The sequence below is a fragment of the Chamaea fasciata genome, unplaced genomic scaffold (genome assembly GCF_029207755.1).
Source record: "Chamaea fasciata isolate MVZ Bird 193981 ecotype frontalis unplaced genomic scaffold, bChaFas1.0.hap1 SCAF_2, whole genome shotgun sequence".
In the NCBI taxonomy this organism is placed as follows: Eukaryota; Metazoa; Chordata; class Aves; order Passeriformes; family Sylviidae; genus Chamaea; species Chamaea fasciata.
In genome coordinates, this window is record NW_027094087.1 from 25,417,089 (window position 1) to 25,440,086 (window position 22,998).

At 40.8% G+C, this 22,998-nt stretch overlaps 1 protein-coding gene across 2 annotated transcripts in view; it reads right to left on the reverse strand.

Annotated features, from left to right (window-relative positions):
* GSK3B (glycogen synthase kinase 3 beta) overlaps positions 1–22,306 on the reverse strand; it is a 147,046-nt gene extending 124,740 nt beyond the window's left edge. For both annotated transcript variants that reach the window (XM_066175301.1, XM_066175300.1), the window contains exon 1: positions 22,219–22,306. In XM_066175301.1, the coding sequence (XP_066031398.1) occupies positions 22,219–22,306 (88 nt within the window). The remainder of the gene's footprint in view (positions 1–22,218) is intronic.
* Between the last annotated feature and the right edge of the window lie 692 nt (positions 22,307–22,998).

The following is a 22,998-nucleotide window of genomic DNA, read 5'->3' on the forward strand; positions in this document are numbered from 1 at the left end:
GAAGCCTGATGTCTTATCTCATCAGACCTAATAGTTTGATTTACCACACTCATTTTGTCCAACTCGATGACTTGAAGAACTCTGTATATGTTGCATAATTTACTCTGAATGCCTAAATTCTGGATACTTCACCTTGTGAGGTACCCATGCAATAAGTATTTGCTTCCTGCTCTGTATTAACAACATAACCAGCTGCCTGAACTAGTAAATCATAATACAAAAAACATCCCAAGGTCTTATCTACACAGGGCTGAGAAAAGAGTAAATTAGGTAAGATTAAAGTAAGATACATTACACACAGATATTCTCATTTCAAATTAGGTATACACAACTCACCTTTAAATATACCTTGACCTGATCAGCCAAGGTCAATGCAACTGCTTTATCTCCTCAACAAGGAAAAGGTTGGCTTTATAATCACAGTTAAAAGATACAACCTAATAGTTGAGCAGAACATTGTCTACACAGATCAGAAGAACTACTCATTTCATAAACACATCATTAAAGAACTCCTCATTGCTTCTTCAAAACACAGTCTTTGCTGAAACAGTCATCAACCTATATCATATCTAAGACTTCTACCAAAAAAACCTGCTATACATGGCACATCACATCATTAAGGATCTGAGAAAAAGAATAGATGTAGGTTTCTCCACCAACAGTTTTTCCATTAGCTGAAGACAACGTACAAGACTGCTGGCTGCAGAACATGAACTGTAAAAACAAGGGACCAGGAACCTCAACATCCCAAAAAGAGTAAAATTGCATCTTCTGTTTTACAGATGCACATGTGAACAGATGGAGGGAAAAAATTATAAACCAGAAGAGGAACCTGCTTTTAAATAAAGACACCATTTTACCCAACATGTTGCAGTTTTAAGTCAAAAAGAGCATAACACCTAACCTTTTTTTAACTCTAGAAACTATCATTTTAACAGCTTTGGTATACCTCGAGTTTAGGATAAGACACATCATATACATCCCATATTTGTTAAACCATATCTGTAAAACCAATATAAAAAGTACACCACATGGAATGAAAGGATGAAATGCCATACAAAACGGCATCTCAGAAAACCTTGCTGTCTTTTTGCTCATCAGAAATGCTCACACTCAGCCAGGGAAGCTGAAGACTTCAACACTGCCCATCTATAACATCAAATCAAGCTAAAAAACATAAAAAGCTACCACACCACCACAAACTCAGGCAAAACACTGGATAATTCCCATGATTATCACAAGGTAAAAACATTTGGAACCATGCAGAGATTTACTGGAGCTGGAGCACACAGCACCCTGCCAACCACAGATCAATCCATTTGGTGACCCAAATTCAGGAACAGCTAGTTTAGACTAAACATCTCTAAGTCCAACAACTTTTCCTCTGCCTGTAGCAAGAGCTTGACTGCAATGAAATGACATTGTCACTGCTGAAGTAAAGCACAGTTGTATGAAAAAAATAGAAACACGAGACCAGAGCCTCTTCAGAAGACATGGATTTCCACAACTTACGAGTAAAGTGTTTGGTGTCTACACAGCTTCCAGCTTTTATCAATTCCTTCAGCTTCAAAGCATGTACTACCACAGTGAAGTAACACTGACCTCTGCCACGAGAGAGCACATTTCCACCAGCTCCATGGCAATGAGCAACAATGTGACTCAAGTGCCCTGCAAAGGCTTGCAGCTACTCTACAGCAATCCTAAAGAGGAAAATCAAGTTTTGCATTGAAGACTCATCGTGTCATAGGACAACCCTTTGCATGTGGAAAGAAGCATGTATTTTACCTTTTTTGGATCTCACACTTCCACATACAGGGAGTTAAATCACGAGACAGAGCTGACGAAGCAGGAACTTGAATGGAAGTCAAGATTTTATCAACAACTAGATTTGGTGTGTAGTTGCCATGCAGAGGCTCAAAGAAAATTGTTTAATACCCTGGTAAATCCAAAGGTGACATCTTTAGAGCTCTTACCACAACATAAGAAACAACTCTTAAAAAGTAATAAATACATACTTCACAACTCTCCATAGCAGAAAATTCAGTGCACCATTATTTCAATATTCCAAAGTAACAGAAACTCACTATGCTTCTTCCTGGAATAAAGCTTCCTAATGACAAGCTAAACATACTGAATATATTTTTAAAGTTTGAACAAAAAAAAATTTCTTATTTCAGACATTTAAGTGTATGGCATTTTTTACCATTAAAGCAAGGATTCAACCAACTCTGCTGTGTAAATAATCTAGTGTTGCCTCAACAAATTAGCAATGGCTTTCCCTAAGCACATTGCATGTTCTGAGATTTTTAAAGTGGATATACATTATAAATATGAAAGTAATTAAGTCCTCTGAGATGACACAAAAAGCCTAATATTTCACATGAGCCAGAGATCCCAGCATCATGGTTGTTTAGGAAAGTTTATGAAGTTCAAATATATTTGCATTCTTCCTGAGTTACACTGAAAGACATGAAACCCTTCAACCCTCGGAACAGTGATTATGGCCATCACTCCAGACACCAATGTATCAAACAAAAATCTATTATCCTATAGATGAACACTGACTCTCGGAATCACTGGGTTTTTTCCAGTAATATTGTATCACAATGAAGAATGCTTGTTATGGCAATCTAGCTCTACTGCCTTTGGGAAAAGAGGAAAATAGGAAATTTTGAAGGCAGACATTTTTATTTAAGTACAGTTTTAGCCTCATATTCAGAACAATGGACTGCAGCCAGATTATATTTCAAGGAATTCTGTGTAGAAACATGTAATTTTTTTTTCTGGAAAACAGTAAATTCTGAGCCCTGAATCACAGCCAGAAACAACAACTCTAATTTGGGTGTATACTGGGAGAAGTGTGAAGGCAAAACAAAGAGTTTGAACACACAAGGAAACATGAAGGCCAAGATTTGGAGGCAGAGGGACGTGTGCTCTGTACTGCTTCCAACCAAGATCAAGCAGTTAGCTAGCTCTTACTGGAAATTACTCAAAGAATAAAATGTTTATCTAAAAGCTCGGATTTTTTTTTTTTCAAATATCAACCAATAATATTAAGAGGTTTTATTTCTTTGGCTACAAGTTTTTACATAGAAATCAGATTGAGAGCCCAGTTTGTCAGCAAATAAAAAACAAAGCATACTTGCAAAATTAGGCCAAAATAAACAGTTTCGTTCTTAGAGTGTAGATGATCATTTAAGTTGAATTCACATTTTAAAGCGACATAGGCAAATTACCTCAATTTCTCTTTCTGGAGCCACCAGCAGGAAATGCACTAGCAGTCAGAGGAAACCAAGGAGAGCCACAGTTGGCCACACACAAAATTCAAATGCAAAATTTCTCATCTTCATAGTAACTGTGGTTATTTTATGGCCTCACTACAAGGTGGAACATCACCCTCAGATATATGCAGCAACTTAAATGCCTCAGCACCTCAGATTACACCTGCAGGTTTGGTGAAGTAAACCAGATGGTTCTGCATCAAAAAGGCTAAGCATGTTGGTTTTCCCAAAACAAACAAAAAAAAAGCAACCCTATATATATATAAAAACCCACAACAAACCAGAAGCCTTTAAGCCAGAGTTGAGAAGTTCAAGGCTGTTTACAACCAGTTATAAACTATATATGACAGCACTGGAAGAGGCTGACACCTCATAACCAGAAGACATGACTTGCCAGGCTTCATGGAAGTTTTTGCAGGGCTCTGCCAAGAGTTGAGCAAACTTCTTCTCAACCCTGCAGTGATCAAGCTACTTCAAATGACCAAGTGATTACTTTGCAAATACAATTAATTTCACTGCCTGCAGTCTTGAAGCTTCACAACAACCAAGAGAGTGGAAACATCCTCAAAGAATATATTAAACTGGTGCTTCATTTTTATGTATCTCAGGTTTTTTTTATCTGCTACAAACAAAGTGCACACAACTCTGGACTACTCTACAGGAACAAAAAAGCATGTTATTTTCATGGAACAGGGATATTTACAGCAAAAGGTCAGTGTGCTCATGGTAGTTGTACCCAGTGCTCCAGAGCTGGTGGCATCCTGTAGGATCAGAGGCAGGTGTCAGTTCCAGCAACACCACCACTGTCACCACACTGGCTGAGGCACTGAGCTCAGCCATCGAAGGACAACACACTCCACATTACCAAAGGAACACAGCAACAGAAATTCCCTGTAATGATTCCTCTGAAGCTGTGCTTATCCATTTAAGAAACGCCACTTGGAGAATGAAAAACCACAACAAAACCAGCAACCATGAGTTTGGCCAAAATGTTCTTCAGTACAAAAGCACCATGGCAGGAAGAGTCAACAGAGAGAAGGAAAAAATACATAATAAAAAAAAAAAAACTGGCACATCTCAACCCTGCATTAAAATAAACAAAACATGATAAGCAGACACTTTGCCTGCACTTTTATACAAGTCCAACAGAACTTGAAATAGAGAAAAGTTTAGTGAGTCATGATCCAAACAAAAGCTCATCAAGGCTACCTATGCTTGGAAACAGCACAAACTGTACTGATGTTTTACTACTTGATTAGAGTTAAGACCCTGCCAAAATTAATTTCTGTTGCTCTTGTCTGGGCATATATTATACTGAACCTCCTTACCTGCAGAAGCATTAGAAAACAATTTTCACAATCAAACCACATTGAACACTAACAATCTTAACTTGGCCAAGATTTTTGCCTAATGCCTTAAATAAAAAAAGCTTTCTAGAAAAGGTTTTGCTGTTAGTAGGTCAGGGATGTGAGAACAGTAAGTGGAAATAGGTGAGGCATTCTGACCAAAACCAGTTTTGGTTTCAATTTTTTTTCCCTTCACAAAATCCTTTGAGAAAACAGGTCAAGAAGATCAGAGAAAGAACTCTTCTATGCACATCTAGAATATATTGTTTCACTAAAAGCAAGAAGAGGCACTTAAAAATTTATTGCTAACAAGATGAAAAAAACAAAACCAACCAAGCAAAAAACTACTAAAGAAAAAAATGGATGGAAAAGTAAAACTTTGTTTAAAATAGAACTCCAGTAAGTTTATCTAAATGCCTTCATTTATAAGGCTTACAATTGTGATAACAATGTTCTCCACAAAACCTGACACGTACTTTCCAAAAACCAACCAATCAAAAATCAAAACTTAATGATGACTTTTAAGTATTCTCCCCCATTTTTCTCCTATACATTGAACTTGTATGTAAATACTCTGAACACTGAATTTAAAGGTCTAAGCTGTCACACTGGTGGTGTACAGAAGGCTGTTCTAACAGTATAACCCCATTTAACTCAGGAATTCCACAGAAAATTAACTGTAACACCCTAAGATTCCGAAGGTAAAGCATGCCTACAGAACTTTTAAATCAACCTGGTTTCCACTACATTTGAACATGCAGTAGCAGTCAGCCCATTCTCTCATATCAGACACTACAACCAACTCCCCTCTAAATGTCAAATAATCCAAGTTCAAACCAGGCTGCACAAACAGCGACAGTGAAAAGCAACTTAGATTTAAGTGATATATGTTCCTTGCATAATACTCTCTGAGTCCCTAACTTGGATAACAACCAGAACATTGATAGTTATGGACTTGAAAATGACAAGGGGATTCCCCTAAACTATCTGTGAGCATTCCTAACATGCTAGAGGCAATGGCAAAAAATATTAATGCCTCTTCAAGAATGGCAGAAAAGTTGAACAAATCAGACAAATTCAATACAGGTTAGAGTTTATTTTATTTATTTAAAAAAAGAAAAAAAACAACCAAACCAGGAGAAAATTGATGTTATAGGACAGACAAAATGCTTTTTTGTACAGGTCTCAAATCCTAAACAGAAAACTGGAAAACAAGTCTGCTGGTATATGAAATTTCTGAACTCAATACAAGTCAAGACAATTCAACATCTGATAAAGCTACATGGCTGCTCTAGTTACTGCTAGCCACAAAGAAACATTTCATACATGTTCATGAATAACTAGATTAGAATGTTTCTATTTATTCACTTTAGCTTTATTCCAGCCACTTTAGTGGTCTGGATGAAGGCAAACAATTGTTCTTAGACAAGAGCAACCAAGGCTTTTCTCTTCAAGCCACAACAAAGGGCGTCTCCATATATGCCAGAACGTCCCCTCAGCACATCTGACATTGGTTTTTTGAGTTTATGTTGCTAGCGTTATAAAATAATGAAAACTTATCAGCTTTAACTTCTCTTATATATCTTACAGTAATTGGAAAAGTAAAAAAATATCTTTTAGGTTCTCAAGTCCAGCAACTTCTTATTGAAGGATGCTATATTGTATAGCCCTGGGTACATACTTACTCAAGTATATGAGTCTCAGATCTTGAAGACACATAATTTTTCTTGAGGAAAGACATTATAAAAAAATCTTTTCCATTGGGTGGGGAGAACAGAAAATAGAGACATTTCAGCAGAAAATACATCCTTTTGTAACGTCAATGGTGTTATTTCTACACAGGCAGTGTACTTGAGGGAAGTAAAAGTAGTAATTAATGTTTGCTAACTCTGCCCTCATAGTACTTACAAAGGAAAAAATACCATTTACATCTGACTCTTTTGCTAAAGTTAAGACAAAGTTCATCAGTTTCACTTCCTGATTTGCCTTTCCCGATACGCGAGCTCGTGCTTCAGACTGAACATCCTCTTTTGTGAAGTCCAAGTAAGCAGGTGGGTGTTTAGCTCTCCACATTATCCTGAGCTGCAGCAACTCCAGCTCTGCTCATTTCCCTGTCTCCACTGCAGAACACCCACCACAATCCCTTATCACCCTGACAGCTTCACTGCTCACCTGTCCCACTCCCACCAGCATCCCTGTGCAGAGCCTCATCCAGCCTTTCAGCACATGGGCTCTCCACAGCATGCTGTTTCTGAGACACCTGGATTCATAGTCACTGAAGTATCCCTGCTCATATTGGCAAAAGTAACAATCTGCCCCATATTAAAGGCTGTTAAAAAACAGAAAAAGGCAAAATGAAGCAAAATAAGAGGATCAATTTTGCTCCTGTACTCAAATTTTCTTGACTGACTTAAGACTCCATATTTTCTTCCCACTGGCAGGAGTTAGAAGAGTGGCTCAACAAAGTATTTCTCCTTCATTCGCTGCCAAGAAAACCATTCTCCCCTGTAATAAAGCACTGCTTTTGGGTACACCACATGACTTAATTAGCATGCTTAATTAAAAACTTCCCAGTTGGATCCACTGATCTGCACATCAATTTTAGTCCAAATCTAGAAACTTAGCCCACTTACATATGCTTCTACCACCATCTCTAAAAAGGTACCAAGACAGTATCCAAAAAGTTCTGTTCAAAAAACGTATTTAAGACATTGGAAGGATATGAAACTTGAAATTCTCACTGCTTTCTTTATTTAAATCAAAGGTGCATTGCTGCATTCTTTAAACCAGACCCATTTTTAAGCTTGCTGTTCCACTTACTCTTTTCCCTCAAAAAAAACCATTCTTGTATTTGTAAAAGAGATTTGCACAGAACTGAAACTCATTAAAAAATACCCTTCTTGGGAGTATATCAGCTAAACTCTGGCACTGCAAACATTAAAATCAACATTTTCCAGAAAACTCCATTCAAGAGTTCTGGTTTCCTGCAATTTCAACAGATACCGAGTAGAACAAATGTAAAGGACCAAGAAAGTGACACGTGGCTATTTAAGCCAGAGGAGACTAAACACGAAGACAAGTTACTAGTATTTTATAAATATGGAAGGGGAGGAGTTTCGTCTTCATGAGAAAGGTACTTTTATGATAAGAACTGCATTAACTTAGAATTTCAATTAGCTCACCAACTGCCTCATACTCATCTAATGCATCCCCAACTCACAACCAAGTTCAGGGAAGAGAGAGGATTTAAGCCTTTAATTTTATTGTTGTTTTTTACTTTGAAGCCTCATTTTCAGAAAACTCAATCTGAATGGTTTCCATAACCCAAGAAGACCACTTGGCTAGGCTCTACCTTACTTCTTTCCTTGGGGCCAGGTTATTTTGTTGACTTCTTGTTGCTGTCACAGCACTGAAGCTGAAGAATGTCAGACCCAGTCTCTCACAGCTATCAACAGGGAAGGGGAACAAGTTTTCCACAATACACAAGTCATAAACTCTTCCATCATTTAGATGATGACAGCTGCAGACAAAAAAAGCGCTGTAGGCCCCGGCAGCCTAAGCCATCTAAGAGATGGGACTATTTTGTGCATGTTGAAGTCAGATGAAACACTGAAGCACAGCCTCAAGCCAAGCACTGCCTAGACATGAGGTACAACCATCTCCAGCAAGAGCCTCACCTACAGCCAACCTTCTAATCCTTCCGTCGGCCAAAGATTTCAAATGGAAAAAATTCAAGGCATTTAGGACTACTACTGTACCTTAGGTGGACTCTGGCATAAGGTTAGTGAGTTATCATTTCTTCTCTTTTATTTGAGCAGAATAAAAGGAAAAAAACACTAATTTGAGATCTATCAACTTTTTCATATTCAAAATCACAGGGAATATGGAAGCAAGGACTCAACTGAATTTTACAATTCAGTTATATTTACAGTTCAGGATTCTAACCTTTCACAGTAACTTCACATGTGTACAAAATAAGACTATAGCTTTGAGAAGCACAGAAAAAGAATTTGTTTAGTTGTAGTCAGTTTATGCATCAAATGGGAAACCATGTACTGGTAGAGATGATCCTTTCTGCTCTTAAGTATCTTTATAGTTTCTCATGTGACAACTGTAGACTTAACAGTTTCACACATCCATCTTACTTGCCAGAAAGCTACAATGAAGTCAATTAAAATCCCTAAAAAGTTTAGATAATTAAGTGACGAAAGGTGACACTTTAAGATCCTCTTCAAATCTCTCAATTTTGAACTAATGAAACAAAAATAATATAACAACTATCTACACTCCACAAATGTACAAGACCAGGAACGTGGGTCATGTTCTATGCAACATCTGGTTTCTATACACAATCTTCAAACACCTGTCCCTTTATTAAATTAAAACTAAAGCATCTGCTGTGAATAGACAGTAGTTATATATTAATGGATGAATATTCTTCTTGCACTAGCATTATACACCAAAGCAATACACTTTAAGTTGTCTGGAGTAGATAGACACCCCCAGCATACGCTTGGTACCTATGCAGGCAGTGCAGTTTGGTCCTGGTCTCTGCCTGAAGCTCTGAGCAGCTCTTGACTTGTGCTAAATTCTTTTGTGTTGAAGCAAGAACCACAGGAAGAAAAATCGAAGGAAAGCATTGCCTTTCTCAGGACCCAGATGAAGCAAGATCTAGAAATCCCCCACAGAAAGTCTGTGGTTCTCAACTGCAGTGCAGGACTACCAAAGAGCGAGCTTTCATTTGAACAACACTTGTACAAAAAAAAAATGAAATTCAGGGCAGATTTAAACCCCCAACTAAAAATACTCCCCAACTGCTTTTCCAAATACAATACATTTACCTCAACTCCAACACCAAGGAAGCTCTATGAGTCTAGATATTAGAAAGTTTTTTTTTTTTTTTTTTTTACAATGAGGGTGGTGAAACACTGGAACAGAAAGGTGGTGGGTGCCCATTTCTAGAAACTTCCAAAGTCAGTTTGGACAGGACTCTGAGCAACCTGATGTGACTGAAGATGCCCCTGCTCACTGCAGGGGGACTGGACTAGACGACCTCTCTAAGACAATCTACCTTGCTTTTAAGTGTTAAAGCTGTGACCAGTTTCACAAATCCTTATCCCCACATCCACTAACTGCCAGCATGCTGCCAGTAACACAAGGCTACCTCATCCCAAGGGGAGAAGCAAGAAGATCAGTGTGCTGTAACTGAAATTCATCCCAAGACCATGCAGATATAACTGGAATGACACAAAGTAATACCATAAGGGACTACAGGCTGTCTTAATTAAAACCTCTCCCAACTTCTATATATAAACTACCTGGCAAGCATCTTTTCAAACAGGCACTACTGGGAATCTGACAGCCTTCCTAATCTATTCCAGTGCTCCTATTCTTAAGAGTTGACTCAACTAGATTAATAAGCGTTTGCTACAATTTAAGCTCACAAATAGTTTCATCTCCAGTAGGGAAGACAACAGCTTTGTCTTTTCTTTCCAGCTATCTTTTATGTATTGAAAGAACATTATCAAAAGAAATCTCCCTTCCGCCTCCTCTAAAAAAAGAAAAACTGTCCAAAGTGTTTTCAGTTTTCCCCTAAAGCACTTTTTTTAGACCTCTGACCATTTTCCCTTGCCTGCAACTATTCTTCTCCCAGCACAATACCAAAACCAGGTGCTGTACTTTAGCTCACTAGCATGCCAAGAAATGGGAAGGCTAACTCCATGAATTTTACATGACATTGCCATCAATACATACAGTGAAAGATTTGCTGGTTCTCCAGTATTGGTTGCCTCACGGCCACTGTGCAAATATCTGACTCCAGAATCTTCTCTGCACAACTCCTACTGTCCCAGTTACCCCCAAACCTGTTATCAGCACAGTCAAACCTGCACAGTCAAACCTTACTGAAAAATAACAGATGACATCAGCCCCTCCTACATTTCATCCTACTTAGGGTACCACTTGGTTAAGGGAATTTTGAATATGTGCTCCTTCATCTTAGGAGCAATCCACAAGTGTAGAAATTTTACTTACACCACTTACAAAGAACCATTACTACTACACTAAACAAAACAGCAGAAGTCCTGCACACATCCTTCTGGTTTGACACAAATCCTTACTTCAAAGAACATTTATTTTATAATGGCTGCAGACTCGTTCTTAGATAAACCAAAGTCATATTTTCTCCCATGATACATAAAATAGTTAACACTGTGAAAGTGAGCATATACAACATAAAGAGATGTCACTTGTAAGGACAGACACACTGGGACAGATTAAGGCACTGCCTAATCCAGTTTCCTGTCTTTGACAGCTGCATTAAGGAAACACCCAGAAGAATAACATCCATGCCATTAACAGGAGGTATGAATATAGACATTTGCCTTGAATTATGTACACATATATAATGCCATCTATTTCAAGCACATTCAGTAATTTCACCTAACAATAAATCACACAGTTCTCCAGCACTGCATGTTGTTGCTCACATCCAACACCAGTTTAAGGGAACTAGGAGCTCTCAGCTGTATAAAGCCAAAGAAATTAAAATGATGCAGCAACAAAATTACTGGAGAAAAAAATAAAGAGTATTCCATAAAAGTAGACATCTGAAGGTTGTAGTGGATGATGTGTTCTTAAACAAGCACTTTCATGCCACATAGCTGACTCCATTTACCAGCACGATCCATGGCTGATCTCCTTTTAAGAGGTTTCATTGATGTGGTCTACACATCCTTTTCTTCAAAGAACATCCAAGGGATGGGTCACTTTGTAAGAATCTGAAGAGCACCTTTTTTTTTTTTAAAGGGCATTTTTTAACAACTTCTGGAGGCTTACAGCTATTTATGCCAGTAGCACAAAGAAGTATTCTTTTTCTTAAATCTATGCCAAGTTGAAGCAAAAGCAATTCGTAACTGCACCAGCCTACTTTTCTGTGTCCTACAGAGAAAAATACACTCTTGAACCTTCAGTCGGAACACCAACTCTCAAGTCAGACTGCCCAACTTCCAATAATGTCCCTGTAGTTTCATTCCATTTTTCACATTTGAAGAGTAACACTCTATTGTCTACCCCCAGACATCCAAAGAGGTACATTTCACAAGGGAGAACATTCCAGATATAATTGACAAAGCTAGTAGAATACTAGAATTATTGCACTAGCTCTTTGTATCTTCATTTTAAAATGGGGGAAAGGTACTTTGAGGTAGTTGTATATTTAATGTTTCATGACTTACTTTCCATCTAAGCACAAAAACCAGTAATATATGTATCTGCAAAGCTGTTTCCACACACAGAACACCATCAAGTTAGGGTTGAAGAAGTTGCAGAAAACAAAAACGGTCAAATAACTGCTATTTGACTCACTGGATGTTTCCTAAGTATGAGATGGCTTTGTATTAACACAGACAAAACAAGAAATCAAAGTTAAACAGCACAAGAGATGTCCAGAGAAATTCAATGGATTTCAACCAACAAATCTCCAAGAGTTCAGGACCATCCGCTCTCTTCAGTGTCAGATGAAAGCTAATTATTCCTCTTCATCTACAGACAAATTCCCTTTTCCTTTATTAACCACTTTTCCTGACAAAATCCTGGACAGTACCTGAATTTTCAGAAATATTTGCCTTTATTCTCCACTATACATAGAAATCACAGAGCTTTCAAATACAGTCATAAAACCTTACATCTGTAGTCTCAAAGCAAACATGTACAGCAGTCTTTGAGAAAGGTATCCTACCCAGCAACGTTTTGTTCTCCTTACTTCATAAACACCCTGCATCAGTTCTACAATTTAATAGGCTACTGATATGTTTTCCATACACTTCTTCCTCATATTTCCCAGAAAAATATTTTGCACCCCAGACAGAGATGCCACCCCTAGCAGCCTTGGCTTTGGGAGTTTTTTTTCCCCCGCCACCAGCATATCTCAAGTCTGAAGGGTGTGAGGTGTACCTGTAACGGACTAGATGAGGGCTGCTCCTCCATATTAGATTTCTGACCATGCTTATGTGTGTGCCTCTCTATACTGAAATACAAGGAAAAAGTAATAGAAGAAAAGGAGCTGCTGGAGGACAGTTTAACATGACTTTTTTCAGTTAGAATCTACTGATTTTGAAACAGACTGCCAGGAACTCCTTCATCATTCCACTTACTCTTCACTTAAAAGAAAAAAGGACAAAAATCAATGAAAAGCCCCACCCCACAATGGCTGAATAAACTAAAAAACATAAAAGGCATATGTAGATACCGTATGCTTTAAACTAACACTAGAAAAAATTTACATTCTGCAATTATGCCACAATAAAAATTAAGCTTTCACCACATATTTTGAAATGCAGGCAGTGTCATTGTTTCAGTAAATATTTCTGAAATATCATGATTATTAAAAGTTATGGATACAGCATAAATATTTCTGCACTAATTCCTTTTAGAGTTGGCCCACTATAATTAATATTTACAGTCAGTCATGAACTGCTCAAATATTACCATTGAAAAAAATAACCCAAGTTATTAGGAAAAAAAATAAATTCATAAGCTATTGCTTAAAGCCAAGGCATTGACACCAAACAGAAAATTTTACCTGTTGCCTCATGAATACCTCTACCTGTCGCCAAAATCCCACAGGCATTTCAAATGTGCCACCTGGGAAAACAGCTGCCCTTCTTTTGCTGTCAGAAATCCCGTGGCACTTGTCATGCCTGAACCCTGTCAGTTTTCATGGACACTCAGAGCCAGCTACTCTAGCTGAAGGGAAGCTTCAGTCCACTGAAGTTGAATCTATCGTACAATAGAAGAGACTTGTAGATCCCCTAAGAAGATCTTCCATTAAGCCCAACACAATTCTGAAACACGCTCTGATTGCCTAAATGACACTCAGACATTCCTGCAGGTGAGCTCCACTCGGGCACATGGGAAGTCCCTCAAACTCAACTGCCATCCCCGTGTCACCTAAATAAGAACCTACACACAATCGCAAACCAACTCCTGCCCACAGCACCAATCACAGAAGAGCGAGTTTGAAGTTCAGCTCAATCTAAAATTGACAGTAACTTTTTTTGGGGAGTTGCAATTAAAGCTCTCCCTGCTGTCTCACTGACCAGTATCATCTGAAGTTTGGGCCCACAATTTCTAAAACAGTAAAGTTCTCCTGCTCCAGGCAAACCTTGTGCTTTTGTCTCCAGTACATTCAATAGATGCTCCAGTAGAAAACCCACACAAAGAGAAAAAAAACACCTAGCTTTCCACAGGCCTCTAAAACATTTCCCCAAGACTCAGATCAGCTCTGAGATCCATTGTGGTTACTAAAACATATTGGTCAATCTATTCCTAAGTCTCTAAAACTGGAATTTTATTAGGAAGGTTCTATTCTTTGAGGAACAAAGGAAAAACCATTAACTTGCAGCTGCTGTGGTGCATGACTATACATACCCGTGGCTCCCAAGGCAGTACACACAATCACAAGATGGCAAGAGTAGAAGTGAAATGGTCAACAGACACATTCTTCTCAAGAACAACACCATTTTCCGCTTCTTTAGGTTTCCATTGAGCAATTGTATACATAAAGAAAATAAAACATTCCATCTACTCACCTGCAGAGACATTGCCCTGCCAGAAAGCTTTAGTTCTCCAAGCAAGGCACAAAACATTTGTTCTGATGCTGATACTGAGCCCCACAAATTGAGGAAATACATTTATGGCCATGGGCTTCACTCATGGGCATACAGATCTGCACCAAGTGATTCACATTTACCTGGCCAACAGCCAAATATTCTGTTTATTTAGGCTGACAAATGTGTGACCCCTTTCTCCCTCTAGGAAACCCACTCACACAGGTCAATTCATTGTACTACTTTTTTAAAATAGACACCTAAAACAACTAAGCAGATGAGATGGGGTACAAATAGCATTGTATGCTTAATGTAAATGTTTACAGGAGGGTGTGAATCAAAAAAAAAAACAGATTGGCACTATCTACTGTGACTAAATAGTTTTCTTCTTTCTACACAGCAAGAAAAATCAAATTCTTCTCTGCAGCAACAGTCACAGTTTATCTTTCTGCAAAACATATTCTTGGCCTGTCTGAAAATTAAACAATTGCCTGCATTCCTGGCAAAAGATATTACTATGAACTACAGGGCTTGTATCTGACAAGAATTATATTCCTATTAAAAAAGTCAAAAGAGATGATGTGGCTCTAAGAAGTCTGCCTTGGTTGGAAAAATTCAGCTGGTGTTTTCTCCTGGTTATAACTTTAGAGCCAACACCCAACTTTTCTCCTTCTAAGTGCTCTGATCCAAAAGACTGGCAATTTTTGCAGCTGCACTCAAACTTTTATCCTCATGCACATACAACAGCACAGTGCAGAGCCAGTATTTCTAAGTCCCATATACCCTCCTCAGCATTGCTTATCCAGTGGCATCAATGAGAAATACCCATCCTTTTCCTTTTGATCAGCAGGTCTCTCATTATGATCATCTACTGTCAGGCACCTGGACTACTAAAACGTTTCTCCAATGCAGTCCAACTGCCTGAGAAGACAGGTCAGGCAATGTAACTGTATCACTAAACATTCCTGTGATATGTCAAGTCTAACAGACATTTTTCAGACACAAAAATATTTTTCACCAATGCTACATTGGTCATTATACCCTTCAAAGAAAGAGACTCTCAGCCCTATTCAGACATACTACAAAGTTATAAAGCTGTATTTTTCTTTGTTGTGCATTCTCACTTCTGTGCAAGCTAAAGTGAATTTTCTATGGCAGGCACCAAGGCCCACTGCAGCCCCACAGCACTGATCCCTCAGGTAACCTGACTCTGTATCACCCACACAGAAACCCTAGGAAATCATCCTGAAATTCATCAACGCAGAAGTTAACTGGCAGCCCACTTTCACCTGTGCAGGAAGCACTGGCACTGATGAGGCCAAGCCAGAAAAAACAGTCCCTGCTACAGAGACACAGCAAAGCTCCTGGCAAGGACTGGAGCCATCCCTTCAGAAGGAGCTGTTGCTGTATGGCTTTTGTTTAAAAGAAAAAAAAAAGCCCTGAGTTCTTGACATTGCCAAGCTATCTTACCACCTTCCTTTCTTCCATTATAAGACAGACTAGGTGAGAACACAAATTGCCTTAAATGCTTAGATCTACTTCCCGTCTGCAAGAGATAAAAGTACAGAGTGAACTGCTTTGCTTTATTTCCTTTTCTCAACAACAGACAAGTCATCTATGGCAAGAGCACCTAATGAAAAGATTCTTTGATAGCACTGAACATACAAGAAAAATCACTGTCCACTTCTTTTAGAGGCACAGCAGTATGACTTCTGGGCATCCACATTTTTGACAGTTTGCAGAGAGTGATACAGGACTGCTTTTAGAAAGGTGTCCGACATAGATTTCTCTTGAAACACCATCATCTCCCCTCTCCTACTGCCCTGACAAAACCTCACACAGCAACACCTATTGGATATAGGATTGAGTCAAACATGCACCGTTTTCATGGGAAACACCTCAGTGACAACCCTCTCTCTATGGCATGGCAAGCTATTACCTGTGGGGACAGGAAGGATTCCCAAGAGGTGGTGAAAGCAAATCGTTGTCATGCAAATCCAGTTTGCAAAAGCTTCAGGACAAGAATTATTTTAGGCTTCTGTTTGATGAGATACAGCAGCATTGACCAGGAACCCTTGTCTGAGAACATCTATGATGCTGTAGCCATTTCTCACAGACCTGCACCTTGCTGCCACACCTCACACCTTTCTGACCTCGAGATCAGACTGCTACAGTGCACTCAAGTAGTTACATTTTAAATCAATTCAAAAAAGTATCAAGTGGCACAGACCATTATGTCTCCAAACTTCCACCTCCCACAATGGCAGCATGCAGCACTTTGGAAACAATCTCCATGGGATGAGAAGTGACAAGGGGGTTTCTGCTTTTGCATCTGAAGAAAGGGAGTCTGACCTGTACAGCACACTGTGGGTTTTGAGCCTTTACGGCTCAAAGAGTATCTTTTCTTGTCCCATTGTAAATGTTGTAATTGGCATTTATTTTCAACATACATAAATAAAAGAAAACCTATTTGTGCAGCTTTCTGAAAGAAGTTCTGAAATGAAAAATGTTTGAATTTCACATGGATTTAGGTATTCTGTGAGGCATTCAAACTCTCAAAAATCTCCTTTTCCTAGTTGCTTGAGTTTAAAAGTTTTGTTTGTCTTTCAAGGCTGCTCCAGGCTGATGCTCATTAAATTCAGAAAGCAGCCAAGTAACTCCACCAGCCATACTGCTGCTGCAGGAGACAGCCACTTTAGCACTTCCCACACTAGCTATGGGTGACTAAAAGTCCTCAGAGTAAAGTTAATTTTTAATTTTTTTTAACAAAATCAAAAGGGAAAGAACTCCAGAAAAAAACATTCAAGTTTTAATTTGTCCACAGAAATTTCTGGAAATTTAGAGGTAACAGACTTTGCAATTTAAAACCTGACTCAGTCATTTAAAACAAAAATACTCCAACAGCTTGAACCAAGAGGCTTCAAGTGCTCTCCCAGCTATGATGTTCAAATAACCAAGGAGTTTAGCATTAATTCATTTCAGAAAATGCTCCAGCTGATTGCAGCACAAAGCTTTAACTGCAGGCTTTTTGTACACAGGTACCCTCTAGACTTTCAGAATCTTCTTCACCCATCCATCCAGCTTAAGAGAGCATGGCGTGAGGGACCAGCAACAGCCAATATCCCACAGATTTGTATCATTGTGAAGATCTGTGATGAATAAACTGAACACCAATATTGGAAAATTCCTTTATATTTTATCTAAAACAGCTCTTAAAGATAGAATACAAGAAAATTCAAGAACTCCCTTGGGGCAATAGAGGGAAACTCTTCAGGCTGAGGGGTGCTCTTCAGCTTTTCTCATCTTCCTGCCACTGCCTGTGACACCTACAAGGCCCTATCAAGTTAACAGATGAAGTGATACAACAGCTTCCAGAACCAGGATGCATCCAGGCAAGGGACACACTCCATAAGCCACAGCTATGTAAACAGGTGAACAACATTGCTAGGAAATACAGAAGGTGAATCAAGAGGTAATACAAGAGGGGATCACCTCCAAGAAGCAGTGTAGGGAAGAGAAAATGTGCAGAACAGAAAAGGAATGCTCAACTAGCTAATGGTATAAAAAAAAAAGGAAAGAGCCTGTCAGCATCAGCATTAAGTACAGCAGACAGTTCTATTCCTTTTCAGACTGCAAGGCACAACTTTGGGGCACTGCAACATGAAACACTTTCCACTCAGGCACACGTGTTCATTAGCTGACCTCCTCAGTGCATTTTTTTTTTCCAGTCTAGGGATGAGGAAAGCTGGACAGGGCTAGGGACAGCGAGGGCCAGACACAGAAGGCTCAGCAGGCTTCTGGAAGGGAGTGATTTCCCTCTCTCCAGCAAGGAGAGCAGGATGGGCGGCTTTCAGTTTCAGAAACCAATTAGGCAGAAACTGCTATCAAAGCAATAGGGAGGGCCCTACCCTAAGTGTGTTGGGAAACACCAGGTGGTTTTATCTCAATCCTTTTGCCAGTTTCAACAGCCCCACTCATTCCTTCTGGCTGAAGGCGCCCAGGGTGCCTTTTCCAAGGCTCTTCCCACACACCTGCCTGGACACCACACAGCATTCAACAAAACTGTCACCTAGACACCACTGCTACCTAAAGAGCAGTCACTTTTATGTAGTGGCTTGTGGAATAGCTGCTAAAAGAGCAACAAACCCACAGACTTTATTCCTTCATGAACCACTTTTAAAGAGCCATCACACCCTGTGTGAACAATGCACAGCAATATAGGCTTACCAAGCTATTGTACTTTCAGGAGATTTTACAATACAGAAAAAACCCAGTGAATCTAAGAAGAAAAGAAAAACTTCAACAAACCCCAAGTTTGGCACCACTGTAACATTCTTCCACAGAGTGCAAAATGAATTATTACAAGATTGTCCTTTAGATTTTGCAACCGAGAGTATGTGGTCAACATCAGAATTAGCTAAAGCAAATAAAATTGCCTTGCTCACCCTCCAAGTTGACAAATCCCGCACAACCAATTACAGACCCATGTCAGTCACACATGGAGCAAAAAACTCTTCATGGCAAGTGTTAGCCAAGATATTATTTACTACAGACCATCAAGACAATTGGCTACAGTTACAAGAAGTACAGCTGTCTGCAAGGACTTGGTGTTACTTGAAACACTTATTTCCCAGCCGCTCAGAGAAGAAAAAAAAAAATCAATTCTACAGTCATTAGATGAAAATCCTCAAACTGCAAACTTTGAGACTTCTATTTTTATACTAACACTTTTGGTCACGTGTTGCATGATTACCCTTTATATTTCAGGATTATTTTTATCCCATTTGGGAAAAAAAAAAAAAGGTACATCCCTAAGCAGTGCAAGAGCAACCAGGTGAAGAACTAAAGAAAACTTCAAGCTCCTATCTCTTCTCATACTATAATGAGCAGGTTGATAGTATCAGCAAGTGGAAAACTGGAAGCTTAGCTCCCTCCTTTTGAGGGACAGGTTTAACACAAAGAGTACACACGGGGTGGTTTTTTGTTGTTGTTCAGGGAAAGCCTACAAACACAGCAACACAGACCAGCACAAAGAATACCCTACGTGAGAATTATTTCAATGTAGAAATCCATAGTATTGAGTGATCTCACAACCACCAAAATATAAACAGAGAAATAAAAATAGTCAGATTTCAGAAGCCAGATGTATGGTTTGAAAGAGACACGTGAAGGCCACAGGGTTCCTACTGTTGCAGAGATGTTAAAACCCTTGTAACATCCCTGACAGAGCAAAGAGAGCCACGTGCATGGAAAGTCATCTTTCCCAACAGCCAAAGGAGCAGCAGCTGGTGGTGATCTCCTATCCGTCCATTCAAGGCTTCATTCAGTTACCAACTTCTGAGAACAAAGTATCATAAATTCAATCTAATCAACTGCACAGCAAAGAGATGAAAAATCCTTGCTCACTCTTTCCTCCCCATATACCTTGAGTAGAAGAGCAATCACAGCATGGTTCTAGTTCTGCTCCTCCCAGGAAACACAAGGAACAATGAACCCTCCTCCAATATTTCATTAATCCTTTTCTCATCCCTTCGATCTATCCTTCCTAGGTAACTGTTGCAGTCCTCAAGACACATCAGAGCAAGAGTGACTTCATCATTTGATTTCACCCCTCCTTACAAATGAGAGCAAAAAGGCTGACATCAAACAAGTCAAGTTTTGCTTCTAAAAGACCCACGCCAAGACAGAGGCACTCAAGATGCCCCAGACACTCAGAAGATACCAATCCATCAATTTTCACCTTCCTCACAAGGACTCCTTTGTCCCAGCTTTTACTCAAACTGACTCAGAATGTAACTAAGTATCAGCCTATAAACATATATCAAAATGAAAGAGCCGACCTAACTCTGTTCACCGCACAGGCACTCCACACTGGAAATACACAGCTTGCTACATCATGTGATAAGATGTTACCAAGACTCGGCTAACCAGAAAAATAAAACCTTTTTTGACACCCTGGAATTTTTCTCACTTATAAAGAAACGAAAAAAAAAAAAAAAGGAAAAAAAAAAAAAAAAAAAGAAAAAAAAAGTTAACTTCCCAGGCTGTCTTACATGGCTGGATTAACTGAAAATAGAAACTGTACTTCCCACAGAATCCTTGAATGTGGTTCTCTTGCTTTGTTCTGACATTTTTTTTCCAGACAGCAGAAGGACCAGGAGCACATGACTCGAGCGACTGGGGGGGTTATCACAAGTGCATGCGCTTTATGTTACGGCCTTTGTTTCTCCCTCCGCGTTCTACACTTGCGATTGAATCATATTTGCAAACTTGTTAGTCTGCATCAGTTAGCACCCTCTTCACAGGCAAGCATCTGTCCAGTCTTTGACCTCAAACAAACGGGAAAGGAGCATCAATGACCTTTCAAGAACCAAGCAGTAGAGCCTGAATAAGACAAATTTAGTTGCTGAGGATGACAGGTTGAAGTCTCGCTCGGTTTAGACAGCCACCTGCAGAAATACTGATCAACGAGACCTGCTTTCCATTCCACAGGCACATAAAGTAAGCCAGTTAATTAAAATGGAGTCACCCACTGTTCTCCTCCGTACAGATCAATAATCCTTAGCAAATACTAATGCTGGACCTGATCAAACCCCCACTGTCGTGCTGCTAACATGGGTTAAATGCACCCATGGTCTTTGGAGCGCTGCTGGCACACTGACCATGCAGATACAAGCTGGACTCCAGCCCCTGAGCCAAATGCTCTCCTCAAGGCTTCAACCACAGCGGAAGACATTTCGGTGCAAAAAAACCCAAAAACACCTATCAAAATTTCTCATCTGTCAAAAAGCTCACCACCTCCCAGTGCTTTGGCATGAAACACACAAGCCCCTGCGATGGATGCGGGCATGCACCCCCAGAGCCGTGTCAGGTGTGGCTTTACACGAATATCAAACAGATCAATTGAACGGGAATGCATACTGAGCATTCCCGGTCCTATAAAGATGTCATCCTGCATTTCCTTAAGAAAAAAAAGGAAATATTTCCAAAAACTGCACTGTTCGTATGAATCTGGAAGAACAATTCACTTCTTAATACGAACATATTCAAATTGGGACTAAAGAAATTCCATATGATAAGCACATAGCTGATCTACAGCAACTCAGAACCGGGCCTTTTTGTATCAGCCGTGTACATTTGTTCAGGTTTAATTCATATTTTCAATTCACATAAAACAGCTAACCCAAATGGATAGAATACGAAGAATGGGCACACATTAAGCACCATTTCTGACATGTCTGTGAAGAATACAGCACAGGCCTTATTCTTAAAAATATTCCTCTGATCAGAAAATTGGAAAAGGAATGCCACGCTTGACATGTGAGTTCATGGAGTAGTTATTTCAAAATAAGCATTTTCTTATGCCTTCTTCCGAGCATTTTACCAGAGCCTGGAGGATATTAGAGACACCTTTTGTAAGCTCCCCTCCCCCTCCTTTTTTTTTTTCTTTTTTTTTTTTTTTTTTTAATGGGCTGGACTAAAAGGTGCTCACACCCGATCTACGGGTGCATGGAAAAACCTTCCATGCTCTCTCCCCTTCACAGCCAGGAGTGCTTAAAAACCTCAAAAAAACACATAATGAACGTGAATGTCACGGTCATACCTGTGTGCCCGCAATTCGTTTCCTCCTTTCGGTGGGAGGAGGGGGGGAAAGAAAAGGAAATACAGGCTAGGGAGCTCCCAATCCGTTTCACAAAGGGGGGAAAAATGGCTTTTTAGTGAGCCAGAGGCCGCTGGCATCGACCAGGAGCTGAGGACGAGGACAAACCCACCGGGATTTTCCGTCCAGCAGGCCCCGAACGGAGCGGCGGCGTGCGCCTATTCAAGGTTAATGGGGGGGGGGGGGGGGGGAGAAGGGGAGAGAAAGGAGCTGCCGAGGCCGGGGCTGGGGCCGGGCTCCCTTCGCCGCTCCCCGCCCGGGCGAAGGGCGGGGGCAGCCTCCCCGGCCCTCACCCCCCCACCCGAGGGGGACAGGATACTCACGGCTGACTTTCATGCTGCCGAAGGCCGAGGGCTGCTGCACCGGCTTGCAGCTCTCCGCGAAGGAGGTGGTCCTGGGCCGCCCGGACATGGTCTCTCCCGCTCTGCCCCAACGGCGATCACCTCTCTCCTCTTCCTGCCTTCGCCCTCCGCCTCGCCCCGGCGGGCCCGCCTGCCGCTCCCTCGCTCGCTCAGCTGCAGGAGACGGGTGGGACACGCCACATGAAACGCCGGGACCCCCCCTTCCCCCCCCCGGGGAAGCCCCCTCCCCTCTCGGTCTCTGTCGCCCGGCGGCTGCTGCTTCTTCTTCTCTCGCTTCCTCCTGCTCCTCCTCACGCCGCCCGCTCCTCACACGACCATCCTTCCCGGCCGCGCCGGTGGGTCCGAGAGCCGCCTCCCCCCGGCGCCGCTCCCGAGCGAGGGGGGTTCGCTGGGCCTCGCTGCCCCCACCCCGGGCGCCAGTCACATGGGGCGGAGGCTCGCGGCCCGGCTCCTCCGATCCCGCCGCCGCCGAGTTTCTCTCCTTTTATTTGCTTTATCTCTTTGTCTTTCCTGCTCTTCTTTTTCTTCCTTCTCTTCCTTCCCCCCTCCCCGTTCCTCTCCTTCCCCCTCGCCTCTGAGGGAGGCGGCAGGCAACGGGACTATTTTTTTTCCCCGGCGGAGGGATCTCGGGGTACCGCCGAGAGGAGGCGATGCGGTCACCAGTCGCAATAGGATCCGGTGGTGGCGGCGGAATCCGCGGCGCGCGGAGGGGGGGTGAGGCGGCCGGGCGGCCTCGCTGCT